General features: G+C 37.8%; 1 protein-coding gene across 1 annotated transcript in view; it reads right to left on the bottom strand.

Annotated features, from left to right (window-relative positions):
• The window catches only part of LOC115222493 (E3 ubiquitin-protein ligase SH3RF3-like), a 48,141-nt gene extending 32,990 nt beyond the window's left edge, over window positions 1–15,151 (bottom strand). The window contains 5 exon segments of the mRNA XM_029792722.2: window positions 357–471; window positions 10,265–10,308; window positions 14,789–15,021; window positions 15,024–15,061; window positions 15,063–15,151. Of these exon segments, the coding sequence (XP_029648582.1) occupies window positions 357–471; window positions 10,265–10,308; window positions 14,789–15,021; window positions 15,024–15,061; window positions 15,063–15,151 (519 nt within the window).
• Between the last annotated feature and the right edge of the window lie 5,185 nt (window positions 15,152–20,336).

Here is a 20,336-nt window from a genome sequence, read left to right as displayed (position 1 = left end):
CAAGAATACTAGAAATAGCAGCCAAGTCTCAAATTACACTCAGATGTATTTAAGAAAGAAATGATAGATGGGATAAAACAATCCCAGATATACAAAAGGGCCATAGTCATGTTGAAAACAGCTTTGATCAAGGGTCTGCTCAATCAGGACTACCTACAAGCTAAGTAGCAACACTATCACCAGAGAAAGACGTGCTGGATAATTCAGTCTGGGAAACTATATGTGAATAACAGATGGATTGGTTACAGTTGGAACATTTCTGACTGAAGGGCTGCTTGGTCAGGGCTTGTGTGGAGCAAAACAATAAAAACAACATGAGGCACAAGAAAAGAATTCTTAAAGGTAACTCAACTAACCTGGACATAACTGGATGGAAAATAGCCTTCTTGACCATCAAGTTTCCCATGGTACCAATTTTGATCAACTTGGTGGCAAATTGTAATTATATCACCCTTTTTAAATGACAAGTCTCTGAAAAAAGAAAGAAAAAAAATTCAAAATAAAAAAAATCATTTAAATGATTAATAAATATGATTAAGAATTTCACTTGGCCATCATGAGAACACAACCACGATCCCACTGGGAAGAAAATTGGTCATGCTTCTTTGACTAAAATTTTGGATGGATTGCAACTTCAGTTTTGCAGCCTGACTGATAGTGACATGCTAGAAATAAACTTCTTGGTACACAGCCATGCACACATATACAAATGCTCAAACACATGATGATGGTGATGATAATTCTTTGTATAATCCAAACAATAAGAAAACAAAGAAATTCTTTAACACATTTTTAATGATTCGTTACAATTGTTTCTGTACCAACTCTACTTGCAATGCCAGTTTACACAAAAATTTGAAGTGAAAATTTATGTAATGTTTGCAGTTCTAGACATTAAAGCTGCACTTTATGGGACTTGCATCAAATCTGTCACCTTGTGTGTCTTCCAGATACTGAATTTTTGGTTTATATGAGGAGGAAACAAAAAGTAAATAAAAGTGTGGTTATGGGATGGGTAAGTAGAGTAGAGATTATGGCGGGAATGAGGAGTAGGAAGAGATGAAGAAGAAGCAACAGCTAATAACATAAGGCGTAGGAGTGGCTGTGTGGTAAGTAGCTTGCTTACCAACCACATGGTTCCAGGTTCAGTCCCACTGAGTGGCACCTTGGCCAAGTGTCTTCTACTATAGCTTCGGGCCGACCAAAGCCTTGTGAGTGGATTTGGTAGACGGAAACTGAAAGAAGCCCGTCGTATAATATATATATATGTGTGTGTGTGTGTGTGTGTGTGTGTGTGTGTGTGTGTGTGAGTGTGTGTGTGTGTATGTGAATGCGTTTGTGTGTCTGTCTTTGCCCCCCAACATCGCTTGACAACCGACGCTGGTGTGTTTACGTCCCCGTAACTTAGCGGTTCGGCAAAAAGAGACCGATAGAATAAGTACTAGGCTTACAAAGAATAAGTCCTGGGGTCGATTTGCTCGACTAAAGGCGGTGCTCCAGCATGGCCACAGTCAAATGACTGAAACAAGTAAAAGAGTAAAAGAGAGTAACACTAAAAAATTAGGTAACTGGTTGGTCAGCAAAACCATGTCACTGGCACCAAATTTCATTTGATGGGTGAAAATTTATTTGACAAGACATTCACCAGCAACAACAATGGAAAGTGAAAAAGCAATTCAACTGATAACTGACAATTGTTCAGGAATAAAAAAAATAATGAGGATACATGTGATATTTGTGGTGGGGAAGTAGTATAGTAAGTGGTAGGATAATGTAAATCACCTCCTAGCTAGCATACCTTTTCTGTGAGCTTAGAGTGTGTATGCAAGGGAAAAGAAATGCAAAAAATGAAAAAGAGGGGGAAATCTAATAGTGGGAGGTGTGCCTTAAAAAGTTAAAGCAGAAAGAATTGTGTCGGTGGCACGTAAAAAGCACCATCCGAATCGTGGCCGAAGCCAGTGCCGCCTCGACTGGCTTCCGAGCAGGTGGCACGTAAAATGCACCAATCCGACCGTGGCCAATGCCAGCCTCGCCTGGCACCAGTGCAGGTGGCACGTAAAAAGCACCCACTACACTCACGGAGTGGTTGGCGTTAGGAAGGGCATCCAGCTGTAGAAACATTGCCAGATAAGACCGGAGCCTGGTGCAGCCTTCTGGCTTCCCAGATCCCCGGTCGATCCGTCCAACCCATGCTAGCATGGAGAACGGACGTTAAACGATGATGATGATGATGATGAATTCAGAGTTTGATTGAAAAGTGGTCAGGAGAATTATAAACTATGTTAGTTTGAACAAATATGGCTTAGGTGAATTGAAGATATATAAATAGATAGAGAAAATATAGAGGAACCAAATGTAGAAACTATGAATAAATAAATGTATAGATTGAGAATTAATACTTAACAAGTAATACATAAATAACAGCTGTATGAAGGCTACTGAGGTTAAAATATATTGTATTCCATTTGTATTATCATATTTGGATTATAACTTACTCTTTGCCAAATCTACATTATGGTGTGACCATTGTGAAACCAAAATTTTCTACACTTGAAAAATTCTGGGATTGGTCTGGAACCTCCCAGTGTCAATAGCCTAGTATTTGGGTTGAGTGCTTCTCTGGATATATCCTACCTATATACCCTATAAGGACCTAAGGTATAATTCTTTTCATTATTTTAAAATTGGTTCTCAAATTACATAGGAAATTTGAAAAGAAACAGTCAATCCAGAAGGGATTTTCAATCCAATATTTACATTCTATTATTTATAGCTTGATACGTACTTTGAGAACCAATTAAAAAGAAAGAAAGAAAGAAAGAAAAAAGAATTATTGAAGAACTGCCACTCTAATACTGAAGGCTACTGCATATATTACACAAATTTTCACATGGAACTTTTGCGTAAACTGACAAGGAAAGCAGAGTTTGTAATAAAACAATTGTAACTGGTCATTAAGAATGTGAAAAACACTTTCTTTTGACTACCATCATTTAGTGTCCATTTTGTACAGATTTGATGTAGCTGGCAAGTCAGAGGACTGCACCAGGTTCCACTTGTCTGTTTTGGCAGAGTTTCTACAGCTGGTTGCCATTCTTGCATGCTGTTTTTGGATGGGTTGTATACGCTGCCAGCACAAGTGCTTTTTTCTTTTTTTTATGTGGTGTAGGAAAGGGTGCTTTTTATGTGGTACCAGTAGCTGCTAGGTCGACTCTGTTGCCAGGGACAGGGATAGTTGTCTTATTACAGAGGAGATACTTGGCTACACCAGTAGGACAACAAAGTGGAAGGAGGAGAGAGAGGGAGAGGGAGAGAAGGCTTACTCACAGTAAATGGGGCTGGGGGAGTATAAGTAGCACAGATGAAATAGAGTGTGAGGGAGGGATATTTAGAGATAGCAAGTGCAGTTGAGAGGAACTGGAGGAACCTGCAGTGGGTAGTGGGGTTTTGGGGAAATGGGCTGTGGGTGAGTTTTACCAGAGGACAGAATTGTGTGTGATGAGAAGGGGTTGGACAAACACACACACACACATGCACAGGGATATGACTGTGCCATTAACAAGTGTTTTCTACGAGAGCCACAGGATGAAAAATGATGTATGAATGAATTTGACAGCCGGAAATTGCACAAAGTTCATTGTGTGTGTGGGTGTGTGCATGTGTGTCTGTCTGTCTGTAGCCTGGGCCAGTTTTCTACCTGGTCGGCTCCTATCAACAGTCTTACCCATGCATGCATGGAAGACAGACATTTAACAATGATGATGTGCTTGCATGAAAAAAAAAAAAAAAAAAAAAATCGCTGAGCTACAGATTGTGTTGTCAGTAATCATTTTCCTCAGAAAAACAATTAGCCATTGCTTTGCACTTTCAAAAATAAGTGGAATGAAAAAACCCTTTCTTGATAAAGAGGTAAGGGTTAGTAGCGCTGATGTCACTGTTTGTAGCTGCTATGCAAATAGTGGTGTCAAGGTCTGTTGCTGTAGCTCAGTAGTTTTGTAAACTTTCACATGCACACTCACTTATACAAATGTACATATACATATGTGTATATATTACTTGAGACACAATACATGTTTTTGTGTGCTTCTAATAGTTTCTTGTGCTATGAACATGCCAAATAATGAATTATAACATGTGTAACATCTTCACAGTCATCAGACACAAACCACATAGCATAACAAACTAAAAACTGAATGTGAGAAGAAACATTGAAAAGTCCAACTGTGCAGAACTTTGGACAAAGGCTTTCTACAAGAGCCATAAGCTGAAAAATGATGAATGAATAAATCTGATAGCTGGAAACAGTACAAAGCTCATTGTGTGTGTGTTTATTTATAGATATAGGTAAGTCTACATAAAAATATACATACATTCACAATCGTGTGTGTATGTGTGTATATATATAGCACTAATAAAATAAGATTATGAGGCAAGAAGTAGACAAATAATTTGAAAAAGGGCTACTAAAAGTTTCATGCTGTAGAGATACAATAATTTGGCAGATTTATATAACATGCCATGTGTCTCCAAGTAATCTTTCAGGCCTAGTGCATATTGTTAGACCTATTTGAAAGCCAGGATGCTGGTCTATGAGTAAACAGGAGAAAAAATAACATGAAGAAGGCTGATGTAAAGAGGGTGAAAATCTTGGTTTTTACTTTTTTTTCTTCTTCTTGTTCCATCTATACATATACATATATTCATGCACATGCACACACACATACATATCCATCATCAACTAACATCATATATGTGTGTGTGTGTGTGTATACATGTATATATATATATATATATATATATATATATATATATATATATATATATATAGTAGCAGGCATGGCTGTGTGGTAAGAGGTCTGCTTCCCAACCACATGTCTCCAGTTTCAGCCCCATTGGGCAAGTGTCAACCAAAGATTTGTGAGAGGATTTGGTAGACAAACTGAAAGAAGCACATTGTATAGATAAAGATATGCATATGTCTATGTGTCTTTGTGTCTGTGTTTGTGTACCAGCACTGCTTGACAATAGATGTTAGTGTGTTTTAGTCCCCGTAACTAAGCACTTCAGCAAGAGACCGACAGAATAAGTACTAGGCTTTAAAAGATAAGCCCTGGGGTCGATTTGTTTGACTAAAACCATTCAAGGCAGTGCCCCGGCATGGCCACAGATAAATGACTGAAACAAGTAAAGATAAAAGATATATACACACACACAAGGCATCATCATCATCATCATCATCATCGTTTAATGTCCGTTTTCCATGCTAGCATGGGTTGGACGGTTCAACTTGGGTCTGCGAAGCCAGAAGGCTGCACCAGGCCCAGTCTGATCTGGCAGTGTTTCAACAGCTGGATGCCCTTCCTAACGCCAACCACTCTGAGAGTGTAGTGGGTGCTTTTTATGTGCCACCTGCACAGGTGCCAGAAAAGGCTGGCAAACGACCACAATCGAATGGTGCTTTTTACGTGCCACCGGCAGGGAGGCCAGTCAGGGCAGCACTTGCAATGGCCACATTCGGATGGTTCTCTTACGTGCCACTGGCACTAGCATCTCAGAATAATAATACTAATACTACTACTACTACTACTAATAATAATAATAATCCTTTCTATTATAAGTACAAGACCTGAAATTTTGCAGGATGGAGTAAGACAATCACATCGACCCAGGTACTTGACTGATACTTAATTTATCGACCCCTAGAAGAATGAAAGGCAAAGTCAACCACGACAGAATTTGAACTCAGAACGTAAAGAAGGATGAACAAATGAGAGTGCCTAATAATTGATGTGGCAGTGCCAGGAGATCAACATATCATCATGAAAGAAAGAGAAAAGGTTGATAAATATGGAGATCTGAGAATTGAGATCGCAAAGACGTAGCAGCTACAAGAGTCGAACATAAAGGTTATCCCTATTGTCATTGGAGCATTGGGTTCAGTACCACCCAATCTGAAAACTTTAGAAATACCCTACAATCTTGTGTTTTCACAGCATTCATCATCATCATTATCATCATCATCGTTTAACGTCCGCTTTCCATGCTAGCATGGGTTGGACGGTTCAACTGGGGTCTGGGGAGCCCGAAGGCTGCACCAGGCCAGTCAGATCTGGCAGTGTTTCTACAGCTGGATGCCCTTCCTAACGCCAACCACTCCGAGAGTGTAGTGGGTGATTTTATGTGCCACCGACACAGGTGCCAGATGAGGCTGGCGAATGGCCACGCTCGGATGGTGTTTTTTATGTGCCACCGACACAGGTGCCAGACGGCCACGCTCGGATGGTGTTTTTATGTGCCACCGACACAGGTGCCAGATGAGGCTGGCGAACGGCCACGATCGGATGGTGTTTGTTACGTGCCCACAGCACGGAGGCCAGTCGATGCGGTACTGGCTACGGCCACGTTCGGATGGTTTTCTTGTGCCACCGGCACTGGTACCACAAAGATACAAATTCATTGTATGCATGAAACTAATAGTAGCTTGTATTTAAGTTACTGTCTATATTAAATGATATTTACCTTTCTTTGGTCGATCCCACTAACAGTGGAATAATAATACAAACACATACAAAAACACGCACACATATACATCTATAAATATACACATATCTTTTACCTTTCACTTGTTTCTGTCATTGGACTGCAGCCATGTTGGGGCACTGCTTTGAAGGGCTCAGTTGACCAAATTGGCCCCAGTAGTTACTTTTTAAGAACGGAACTTATTCAGTCTCTTTTTGCCAACCAAAGTTGCAGGGACGACATAAACAAGCCAACATATATACATATATTTCACGATTTTAATTCAGCATTCATCACAATTGTCTGATGAATGGGAATGTGAAACTCTGAGTAATAGTCTTGTGAAGATAACAGTAGGATAACGATAGATGTCTTGCTATAGAGGAGATACTTGGCTTCTCATGTAGGAATAGAAGGGAGAGGAAGGAGAGATAGAGTTAGAGAGAAAGATGGAAACAGAGTAAAGGAGACAGAAATAGAAATACATGGTGTTGGAGATGCATCAGTGGTGGTGGGGAGACGATACACCACCCACAAGGTATAGTGGAATGTCTTTAAGAGTGCAAAGGGGAGATGTTTAGAGCTGGGAAAGAGGTAATTGAAGCAAGTGACGGTGAGAAATATTGGAGTGGCTGAGAATGGAGGCATGGCAGAGATATGAGGACATATAGAGTATGCAGGAAGGCATGTGAAGGAGAGTGGAGGGACCTGCAACAGGTGGTGATCATGGATGAGGTAAAAGGTGTTGGGAAGAACAGTTGTGGGGGAATTTTGACAGGAGACAGATTGTGTATGTGTGTGTGTGTGTGTGTGTGGTGGGGAGTGCATGGTTGTAAAAGACATGTCTGTATATATGGTCTTGATTTTACTTAGCTTGATATGTAGTTTCAAGCACACCAAATTGCCAGATGTCAAGGTCCCTTGTCATCTCCCATATAAATATATATAAAATGTTATAATAAAAACCATGATTCTTGTTACATACAGGTGCCCAGGGTTTCCTGGTCAAAACAATAATTTATTTCACTGTTTTTCAAACAGATAACGAAACCGTATGTAACAATTGTGGTTTTATTATAACTTTATTTAAGGCGGTGAACTGGCAGAATTGTTAGCACGCTGGATGAAATGCTTAGTGGTATTTTGCCCATTGCTATGTTCTGAGTTCGAATTCTGCCAAGGTTGATTTTGGCTTTCATCCTTTCAGGGTAGATTAAATAAGTACCAGTTATGCACTGAGGTTGATGTAATTGACTTAATCCCTTTCCTCAAATTTGAGGTTTTGTGCTTCCAGTAGAAAGGATTATAACTTTATCTTTGCTCTCTTAGCTGATTGAACACTATTCTATTTGTTGGAGTCGTACCACGTAGTTATATATGCATATATATATACAAACACACACACCATACACACACTTAACTAATAGTCATGTTTTCTTTGCATTGGGAAATGTATTGGCCTTGGGCGCAGCATTCTCAAGTGATATTAAAGTATGATCATCAATGCAAATGATGTCACCTGCCAATGTATTCCAATGATGTTACACAGTTCAAGAGATGGTTAGTGATTCCAAGTATGCTAGGTCCTATGTTGCTGACAGTAAGATTGACATTCTTATAAACAATTGAGTAACCTGGAATGCCTATAAAAAGCTTCAAAATTCAGTATCAATCAAATATTTCAAAGCAAACTTGGCTTGTCTTCCTCAGGGCATGCGTAGAGTGCAGTTATAGAGCTGAAACCTAAACAATGAAGAAAAAGCTTCAAGATCACCTTGATGGTACGTCAAGGTTCCGTGATGGATGACAGCTTAAAACATCACATAGCATGATCATAAGATCAAACAAAAGATTTATGGACACATTCCATCTATCTTGATTATTACTACTCAATTCTGGTAAGTTTTGCAAACCACTACTATATCATGCTAAGCAACATGCCATATTGGATGCTATATTTTGGACACTTGTACACTCAAATAGAGGAAGAATATTACTCAACTACAGAGCCTCACAACACGAAACAGAGATTCTTGGCACAACATTGCGAGAGGCATTTTGGTTGCAGATACTTGTACAAGATGACTACAGAGAAGTAACACTTCTTTTTCAATGTATGTACATGCCAAGCCTAATACAGTGAAGGATGAAGAATATGGAAATTAAAGAGTGTGAAAGAGGATGAGGGAAAGGGAAAGTGAGAGAAAGAGACAGTGTGGAATGTCAACAGATTACACTCCAAATACATATGTATACTGGAACAATGAACATCTGTTAACAGATTATAAGTCAAACATAAACACTCACTCACTTTCTGTCTTTCACATACAGAAATACAGTGCTATAAACATCTGTCAACGCATTATACTTCATATACAAAAATACAGAGTTGTGTTGACATCTTACATACACATAAACACACAAGCGCCTAAATAAATCTATTAACAGATTACACACAACACTCACAAACACAAGCATACACACACAAATACAAACCTATGCAAATATATTATACATTTATAAGTCTCACTACCCACAAAACTCTTTAATGAATATCTGAATCACAAATGAAGGCCAAAGAAGCCTATATTTAGGTTGTTTTGCTTCAAAGCACCTCCATATCCACCCTACACATCTTGGAAAATTGTTATTTGACCAATGTAAGTTTGATGGTGACATATGTGGAATGGAGGAATTCCATTTTACAAATTATTTTTAAGTTTAAAAAGTCAAATGATGAATGAAAGCTTTGCACATAAAAAATGGAAAATATAGATTAAATAACGAAACAAAAATATCATTAAAACAAGCAGCAATTATTTCCAATATTGAGAGAGAGGGAGAAAAGAGGGACAGGGGGAGGGAAGAGAGAGAGCAGAAAAAAATTTTAACTAAGAAAAGTCAATATTGTTGAATACTGCTTGTATGTATTAGGGCTCACATGCTTGACTTAGGAAAATGTTTTTTTAGAATGAGAAGTGATTGAATGGTTAAGAAGTTCATTTTATAATCATGAGGTCTTGGGTTTGATTCCATTGTATGGAATCTTAGGCATTGTCTTTTTATCATAGCCTAAGGTTGAACTATGCCTTTATGAGAGGAACTGACCTCCTAATTCCTCCAACTGTAATCACGTAGATTACTACATGTGGAATGACTCGAGAAAGATACCAACTACTCTACCTGCAACACCAAAGCCGAGCAATGGCCGAGATGAAGAAGAACATCCCTGGGATACAGTGAGGAATGCATGCACAAGGTGCTAGAGCTGTCTTGAGCAGCTACTTTAAGTAAACTGCTACCTCCCACTAGTTGATAATTTTTTGATTTTTTAAAATACTTTTATGTTTGGATGGGATAAACTATCAAATTTAGGCTGAACATACTGTATGCAAACAAACTTTTGTCTAGGGCTTATATGCCCCATTATTAGACTATTTTGTTTAGTCATTGTGTGGTGATCGCTTATAAGCTTTAAGCTTATAAAATACTATTTACAGAATTTTAAGAATTGATGCTGCTTAACAAAAATCTTTGTAGTAAAATAAAACCCTTGATTCAATAGCACTGTGAATAATTTATAGTAGAAGACATTTACCAAAGGTGTCATGCTGTAGGACTGAACCAGGAACCATGTGGCCAGGAAGTAAACTTCTTGTCACACAAACACACACACATGTACAAAATACAACAAAGGGAAAAAATAATAGTTAACATCAAGTAAATTAAGAAATTTATACACTACCCAGATTCTTTGGCTTCATAGCTGTATAATGCATTTGCTTCAAACTACAATAGAGAAAAACACACGTATTTGAATTAAGTTGTACACAAGTAGTGTGTGCGCATGCGTGTATTATGCTGGAGTTTGCGTAATATTCAATAATTCAACGTTGTTTAAAGAACATATAATTATTTCAATCATTTGAAAATTAATATGCACATAGAAACACACAGACTAAGGAAATTTCACACACACACATACACGTTAATTTTGGTATAGTTAGTTTGAAGAAATTTTAGAAAAACTACATATTTACTGATGTGGGTTATCAATACACACAATAGGGTCAAATTTATTATAAAATTAGCTTTGACAGAGAATTCACTTTTGCTCAACAGCTAGTTGAAAATATTTTAGAAGCGGTTAGACAAAACTTGACTTGCTACTCAAGACTAATTATATGTATGTGTGTGTGTCTGTGTGTATATGTATGTGTACATATGTATGTAGGTATACTGAAAATCTTCAAAGTGCTTAAAATTTGATTAATTTAATTTAAGGATTATCAAAATTTCAAACACCATGTACACCTTCAAACGCACACACAAATACAGATAGATGTGTATATGCACACATACATACACTGTATTTTGTGTTTAAGTCAAACAACAATATATCTCAGGTAAAATCAAGTATAATATAATGTGACTTATACATGAGTAAATACAGTGAAAGCACATATACATGTAAACAAACCAAAATGCAAAACAAAAAATATTTTTTAAAACTGAAAATTTGCCAAGATAAAAAGAGTAACATCATTAAAATTGATTGATAAAGACAAAGATAAGATAGGTATGTGTCATCATCATCACCACTTTAACAACCACTTGTTCATTTTTGTATGGTATAATCCCTTAGCATTTAACCTGCTCATATGTGACCCAAATATTCTACCTGTTTTATCTTCAAACTAACCAGATCCAACCTTTCATACCTATTCTACAATGTTGTTCTAAAAATATACAAACACACCACTGAAATATCGCATGATTAATCAAAACAATGTGAATAAATAAGCATTACATTTGATAAAGAAATCTGAATGCTAAAGGGTTAAATGAATGTTTTTGAGGAATATTTCTGCTTTCTACTACCAACCATCACCTGTTTCCAAACTAAGTATTATTTCCTCTAATCTGTTGAAGAAGGAACAATTCAATGGTCAAACATATTTTTGTGGAATATTGCAAACAAAACTGCACACACCATTTATAGGAATTGCAGCTTTGTTTTCAATCAATTTGCATATGTCAAGACGTGTAAGACATATATGAACCACTTCCCATGCATATATATACACATATATATGCATATATATGTGTATACATACACATGCACATATATATATATTTTTTTTTATTTATGCACCCTTTTCAAGCCTAGCCAGGCTCATGGGCCCGGTTTCTGTGGCGTATGTGTTCCCCCGAGCTGGATGGGATGCCAACAAACAGGAAGAAAGAGTGAGAGAAAGTTGTGGCGAAAGAGTACAACAGGGGTCGCCACCACCCCCTGCTGGAGCCTCACGGAATTTTAGGTGCTTTCACTCAATAAACACACACAACGCCCAGTCTGGGAATCAAAACCGCGAGTCCACTGCCCTAACCACTGGGCCATTGCACCTCCACATAGAGATAGATATATTGGGTCATCCCATAAATAATGCGAATTTTTCAATTGCATGAACTAAAAGTCAGACGGATAAACTAACTGCATCAACTTACTATAAAAACCAGGTAGTAATTTTCCCTTTTCCTTATTCTTAGTGCAAGTTTTGAAGAGTGCAGTTTGATTTTAAGTTATTTTTTTAAAGCTATAATAGAAGTGACAAACGAGTATATTCTGCTTTATGAGTTCAATAAAGGCAACAATGCAATGGAAAGTGGAGGAATATTAATGCAGAATATGGGAATTTGACAATAAGCATAAGCCAGTGTCAATAGTGATTCCAGAAATTCCAAGAAACTACAGCCTTGAAGATGAGCCTCATCATGGAAGATTTGTAGAGCTTGACAAGGATGTCCTGCAGATCCTGGTGGAACAAAATCCCACTGTAACTGTTGAGGAACTAGCAGAGAAGCTTGGATTTGGTCATTCAACCATTCATTGATACCAGCATAACATTAGAAAAGTCAGCAAATTGGGTCAATGGTTTCCTCATAAACTTTCCAAGTCTAATTGCACACAGAGAGTGAATGTGTGCTCTTCTTTGCTGTCATGTCTCATGAATGAACTGTTTTTGGACTGAATAGTGACTGGTGATGAGAAATGGGTTCTCTATAAAATTGTCAAATACCAAAGACAGTGGATAGGGAAAGGAGAAACACCGGCACCCTAAGCTAAAGAAGGTCTTCATCAATGTAAGATGTTGTTATCTGTTTGGTAGGATATGAAAGTTTTAGTCCACTTTGAACTTTTAAACCTAAACTAAATGATAAGAAAAGAGCTTTACTGCAAGCAGCTTAAGTCAATGCTGGAAGGAAAATGACCGTTTCAAGATGAAAGGTGTTCTTCCATCAGGATAATGCTCAGCAACATACAGTGAGGATGATATTTTAAAGGCTCGATCAGTTTGAAGGAAAACAATGTCCCACCCACCATATTCATCGGACATTGCCCCAACTGATTATCATTTATTCCGCAATCTTCAAAATAATTTGGATGCAAAAAACATGAATTCTGTAGACGATGTCAGAACAGTACTGGAGGAGTATTCTTCATCGTGGACAAATGAATTTTGGAAGAGGGGCCTTGCATTGTCTACCAGAGCATTGTAGAAAATGAAGGAGAGTATATTTCAGATTAAAAAAGAACTTTGTTTATAAAAAAATGCAGCATAAAAAACCCGCATTATTTATGGGACGACCCAATATTTAAAATAATATGTATATTTATATATATATATATATATAAATACACACACACATACATATAGACACATGCACATATATATATATATATATATATATACAGGCATATACACACATAAACATGTATGTGTGTGTGTGTGTGTGTGTAATATACATACAATGGATTTATTTGTCTCCATCTATCAAATCCACTCGCATGTCATCAAGGCATTGGTTGGACCAAGATTATATTACTAGCATGAAAAACAAGATGTGTGTATGTGGTGTGTTTGTATATGTGTATGTACATGCATATACGTGTGTGTATATATATATATATATATATATATATATAAATAATCATTATCATCACCACCATCTCGAGTCCACCCTCCATACTGGCATGGGTCAGATGGTTTAACTGGAACTGGTAAGCTGGAGAGCTGGACTAGGTTCCAGTCTGATTTGGCATGGTTTGTACAGCTGGATGCCCTTCCTAATGCTAACCACCCCAAGAATGAATTGGGTACTACTTAAGCGTTACCAGCAGTATCCGCAACTACGATTTCACTTGGCTTGACAAGTCTTCTCAAGCACAGCAAATATATATATAGCCTTGTGAATAGATTTGGTAGTTGGAAACTGAAAGAAGCCCTTCATATATATCTGTGTGTGTGTATATGCATAAGTTTTTTTGACATCTGATGGTTATAAATGACCACATTGTTTTTTTTCTAGTGTTCCACAAAAAACATGTCTGACTATGGGAAAATATTACCTTGGCTGGAAGCAGGTGAGGATTGGGGACAGGAAGGGCATCCGACTGTAGAAAACCTGCCTCAGCAAAGTCTGTCTAACCCATGCAAGCATGGAAAAGTGGACGGTCAATGATAATACACACACACACACACACCTTCATGGGTGTGTGAGAAGGCAGTGCATGCAAGCCGGCAAGCTCTCCCACCCCTCCCCAGAGATTCATGACATTAATACCATTGATACCAAATTTGAATATTTACTTGAACATTTAGTAGGAAAAAAATGTGTATGGGGAGTTCGATATTTGAGGTGGTGTTAAACAGGGCAGTATGTAAGTCCTCCCTATATCTATCTCTGTGTTTCCAGTCTTTATTTGTCTATCTCTTTCTCTCCCTCAGCAACATCATTTAATGCATATTTTTCTTTATAGCAGACTGTGATTTGGAGGCGATTTGAAGGCTATTTCCTGTATGTTAAGTAAACAGGAAGAGTTCTCTCATCACCTTATACTAGGTGATAATCTGGGCTGCCTACTAGTGAATATTAAAGTCACCCAAGGAAGAGATGGTAATGTTAAACTGGGTTATGTTTAAAGTGAACTCTGCTAAAGACAGATAGACAGACACCAAGCACTGGTTTTAAGCCAAGATGGTTTATTAGGCATTCTACACAAGGACCTGGCTGATGTGTGTTAAATTCCTTTGTGTTAAGCCTATCACTGAAAGTGAACTAAATATAAGCACCCAAAGACCATGTGGTAGTGTGTATTCAATTCTATAAAAAATATCCATTGTATCTCACCACAACACACCCAAAAAACAAAACAAAAAAAAATTAAGAAGATAACAATAATAGCAACAAGAGGGGAAAAAGTTACCTGTCGTTTTGTATTGGATCCAAGAACAGGAAGGCTTTCATGACGTCTAGATGCTGATGATGATGAAGTTGATGATGAAGATGATTTAGACCTTAGAGCAGGTCCTGTCGACGTAGAAGCTGTCTGGTTGGCATTTTTTAGACCCTCCAGTAACCTTATTAGCAGAATGTTAGATGGCAGGTCCTCAACACGGTACGAAACTAGTGTTCTACATTCAGGACATCGAAGCTCTTTTTTGTGCTCACTATCTCTTCGAGACATCTGCGACAAAATGTGTTGGCATGGTAACACTTTGCTTGTGTGGTCAAGTCTCTCTAGGCAGACGGAACATTCCAGTAGCTCGTTCAACGCCTGTTCGTCCATCTTTTTTTTTTAACCAAAGAAGAATAAAAAAAAGTAATGATTTCTTTTGTTTTAAATGAAGATAAAAATATTTTCTTTTCTTGCCACAAGGGCAACAGATGGAAACAAAGACAATTTGTAAATTCAGGTGGTTTTACATCAAGAAGAAAAAACATAAATGAAATGAAATAATGTGAAATATATGTAAAAGATAACTTCATACACACATATATATATATATCTCACATACATACATGTGTAATTTAGTAGAGTAAATCCATCCAATCACATTGAACTTGCTACTCTGAAACATCTGTACACAAATTTATTTGAAAGGTCACATATCTGACAAGATAGGCCAAAGTGAAAGTGAATAAAGAAAAAAACTCAGCACAGGCTGAGAAGTGCAGGATTGAGGTGCAAGACCAAAGCCTTTCCAGAGAAACTACATAAAAGTATAAAAAGTAACTGTAAAATTTGCGCAAGTTGTGAAGAAAAATTGGCATAGTATGTGTATATGTAGGCATGCAGAGAGGCACAATGATGTTTGAGTGTTCATATATTGGAACTTATGTCAGAACTGTGATGTACCAACGAAAAAGAGGTGATACACATACTTACACACACACACCAAAATGTTTCTGAGATAGATAAGGTAACAATAGTCTGCAGCATCATCCAAATATTATTGTTAAAGATCATCAGGAAAACAAATATCACCTTCTTATTGATGTACTAACACTCTCTAAAAGACTAACTTGAAAATAATATTGTGAAGGTCTCAAAATGTCAGACCAATAGATTTCAGGAACCTTACTCTTCCAATCCAAACATATAAAAGACTAATAAAGAAACAAACTTGAACAAAATTGTGTTTCTAATAAGTACATATGTATGTCATTATTAAGTTCATTTCAAGATTTCTTGCCAGCAGAGAAAGAACCGGTTTCTAACCTAGATTGAAGTCTCCTTCATTGGAATTTCAACATCAACCACAGGGTATTTTTGTTTGTTTGTATGTATGTATGCATGCATGTTCAGATTTGTATGTTTTATGTATGTATTCTCATGCATATAGTTGCATATCTAGACATATAGGCGCAGGAGTGGCTGTGTGGTAAGTAGCTTGCTAACCAACCACATGGTTCCGGGTTCAGTCCTACTGCGTGGCAGCTTGGGCAAGTGTCTTCTGCTATAGCCCCGGGCCGACCAATGCCTTGTGAGTGGATTTGGTAGACGGAAACTGAAAGAAGCCTGTCGTATATATGTATATATATATATGTGTGTGTGTTTGTGTGTCTGTGTTTGTCCCCCTAGCATTGTTTGACAACTGATGCTGGTGTGTTTATGTCCCCGTCACTTAGCAGTTCGGCAAAAAGAGACCGATAGAATAAGTACTGGGCTTACAAAGAATAAGTCCCAGGGTCGAGTTGCTCGACTAAAGGCGGTGCTCCAGCATGGCCGCAGTCAAATGACTGAAACAAGTAAAAGAGTAAAAGAGTAAACTCATATATTTAAATGATAAACAGCAAATTGCCAATCATCTCCTCTGTGAGGATCAACATATAAAGGTAATTTTTAGCCACATCGTTCTGTATCTTCCTGGGCTTACCTCTTCCACAGGTTCCTTCCATATTCAGGGAACGATACTTCTTTATGCAGCTATCCCCGTTCATATGCATCACACGACCATATCAGTATAACCTTCTCTCTTGCATACATCTAATGCCTCTTGTGCTTAATTTCTATTTCATCACGTTTACACTTAGTTGTATATGCACACTAACACAGTACATCCATCTGAGCATGCTGGTCTCATTTCTTTCAAGCCTTCACATGCCCGTGTTTCACTACATTGCTGTTCATACACAAGCATCATACCATGAGCCTTTCACTCTGAGGGAGAGGCTCTTTGTTACCAACAAAAGTAATAGCTCTCTGAACTTTTCTTGGTCAGGTCCGATTCTAGTGACCAAGCTTGCAGAACATCCTCCCCCATGCTAATTGGGTCACCTAGACAACAGAAACTATCCACTATCTCAAAGGATCTGCATGGGTATTTGCAGAAATCTATTTCTCATATATTAGTGTTTATTGTTCCTGCACATCTGCCACTCACAAAGACCATTTTCTCTATTAACTATCCTGCAATTCCACTTCTTATATGTCCTTAGCTTGCACTTGGTACACTGTATGGAATTTCTACCAACAACTTTTTCTACATATTGTGCAGGGCCATTTTCCTGAATGGATAAGTAATTTGTCTGCTTTCCTGTTTACTAGGACTTTGGTCTTTGCAAGGTTAACTCTTAAGTCCTTCAATTCCAGATCTGAATTCTGCTACAGATTCAGTTATAAGAAAAAGGTTATTAGAGGAGCTACCATGGACACTCAGTCTTAAACTATGCTGTTATAGTCTGGGGGATTATGATAAGGGGTGCTGAGAACTGAGACATGGTGAACTCTTACCTACACACTAAGTTCCTTGTAGTACTCGTTGACATTCACCTTAATGACAGCATCCCTGTACATGACTTGGATGGCTCTCAGCAGCTATTCATCTAACCCTAGCTTCTGCATTGATCACCAGATGAGAGAGTGAGGGACCCTGTTGAAGCCTTTCTCCACATCATCAAATGCCAGCACAGTAGTTTATTTTTGGCTAAATGCTTCTCCTGAAGCTGTCTTACTGAGAAGATAAGATCAGTAATGCTTCTCCCTGTCATAAAACCAAACTGCATCTCATCAAAGCTCACTCTCTTTGTAATTTGTTGTGTGACGACCCTTTCTGTATATTTCATGACCAGGTTCAATAATTTGATACCTCTGTAGTTACTTATGTCTAAGGCAACTTTATAGGAATTGACTATAATGCTTACAAGTCATTGCGTATGATGTCCTGGGCAATCTAATAACTTATGCAGGAGACTTAAGCTGTATTCCACTCTACCAATTATTTTAAGCATTTCAGCAGTAATTCCTGATATATCAGGGACTTTCCCCGTCTTCATATCCTTAAATACCTTATCTGCCATACTGCTATTAACTACGATAGATGGTCTCTCTCTCTTAGGTCTACATTAGGAAGACTCTTTTTCTCTCGTGCATTCTTCATGTTTAGCAACCTTTCATAGCAGCACCACTATGTCCCTTCTTTTCAGAATCACTAATTGTATTATCATCCATCTCTACACACTTCTCTCTTACAAACTCATGAGTTTAGGCAGTGTGTGTGTGGTATATATATATAAATGTGTGTGCATGACAAAGTACAAACGTGCTGAGAGTAAAGTTGGGCATAAGAGGAATCAGATGTAACATGCAAGAGAGAAGGCTATGATGGTCTGGACATGTGATGCACATGATAGCTGTATAAAAAGTGCCAATCACTCTAAATGGATGGTACTTGTAGAAGAAGGAAACTTTGGAAGACAAGGGATGTAGTGAGAGCCAGGATTGTGTATTCCATCAACATGCAACATCCACACACACCCCCATCCCAATGAGCCAAACTACATCTCTTCTTCATGCACTATGCATGTCTCTTCCCCAACTCCTACAGCCCATGCTGCTCTGTCATCTCTCTCTCTCATCCTTCTTGCTGTCAAGTTTTTCATTGCTATCCTGTAACCCACTAGATAGTCAGGTTCCACCACTCACTGCATTCCCCTTTACCTCTCCTGTCACCCTCTACACACTCATGAACTCCCTGCCCATGCACCCTGTCTAATTCTCTACCACTCCATTTACATTCACCTCCTTGCATCTTGGATGTACGCTGGGCACATCACCACCATCTCTATCAATCCAACTGGGGTAACCATGTATTTCCTCTACAGCAAGACACCTATTTCTGTCTCTCTGTCATAGTTTAACCTCTCATCACTTGACACAAAGCCGTCTCACTCAATACTACTCTCCCTCTTAGTTGAGGGATCTTTGTCTTGCAAGTTACTTGTTGACCTCACTGGTGCTGGTGCCAGACAATAGAGCTTGGTGTAGTCCTTGGACTTACCAGTTCCTGTCTAACTGTCCCACCCATGCTAGCATGAAAGAATGTTAAATGATGACGATGATGATGATATATACATATATATGGGCAAGTTAGGTTAACATCAAAGAAGAAAAAGATTGTGGAAATTTTGAGATGAGCTGATACTTGTTGATACTGTAAAGAGAAGAGATTTTTGTCTCTTGCTGTATGCTTATGTTCTGTCTCTCTAAGGTATGGTTCTGATTGATTGATTAATATTTCATAGGCACAAGAATATATCTCATGCTTTAGTGTACTAAGAATATATATGTATGTTTTAAGCAAAACTGCATGTAAACACCTTATTGTATACATCAACCACTCTCACTGCTTTGTTGGCATTTCATTAGCAAATGTGTACCTTTTTTAACTGTCCATAGAGACACTGTTTATAAAACTGCTATCAATAATTTCATGGATCAATTTACATTCAGTCTCAAATGAAATCCTAACCTCAGATTGAAATTAGTTTAGGTTATCCTGTTTTTTCTCTCCAAGACATGATGTTTGCACCTGTCTATATTAGAAAGAGTTGGCAAAAAGACATAGATATATATGTCCTTAGTACAAGTATAACATTAAACAAAACACTGTAAAGCACAAGTAATTCATATAAATCTGTCTGTCTAAATTAGGGACTCCTTAAGAATTGAGGTACACGTTCGTGTTTACTATTTGATGTATATCTATATATAGAATATATATATATATATATATATATGCGTGTACATGTGAATACCTGTCTATCTATCAACTATAGTTAAGAAAATGGTAAGTGCACATTACAAAATGTATACTTATATGTGTGTGTGTGTGTGTGTGTGTATGTATGCATGCACGCACAAGCCTAGCTTGGGGGCGGTCTGCCCTGGGCGGCACACACTCTAGTTACGCTGTGTGCATACATGCATGTATGTATGTATGTGTGTATATATATATACATATATATATATATATATATATAGGTACACATTTTGTAATGTACCTTTCATACGAGGGAGATTTGCTGTTATTTCCAGGGAGTCGAACGAAAATCAACCCTACGTAGAGGAGCCACTAATATCTTTGAGACTTGTTTGGGATAAAATTGGAAGAGCAGACGACAATAAAAAGAAGCAGATCTTCAAACAATGAGATGAATATGAATGAAATTTTTAGAAGTATTGATCTATA

This window comes from Octopus sinensis, linkage group LG20 (genome assembly GCF_006345805.1).
Source record: "Octopus sinensis linkage group LG20, ASM634580v1, whole genome shotgun sequence".
Lineage (NCBI taxonomy): Eukaryota > Metazoa > Mollusca > Cephalopoda > Octopoda > Octopodidae > Octopus > Octopus sinensis.
The sequence above is the reverse complement of the archived record's forward strand: the minus strand, read 5'-3'. Positions and strand labels throughout refer to the sequence as shown.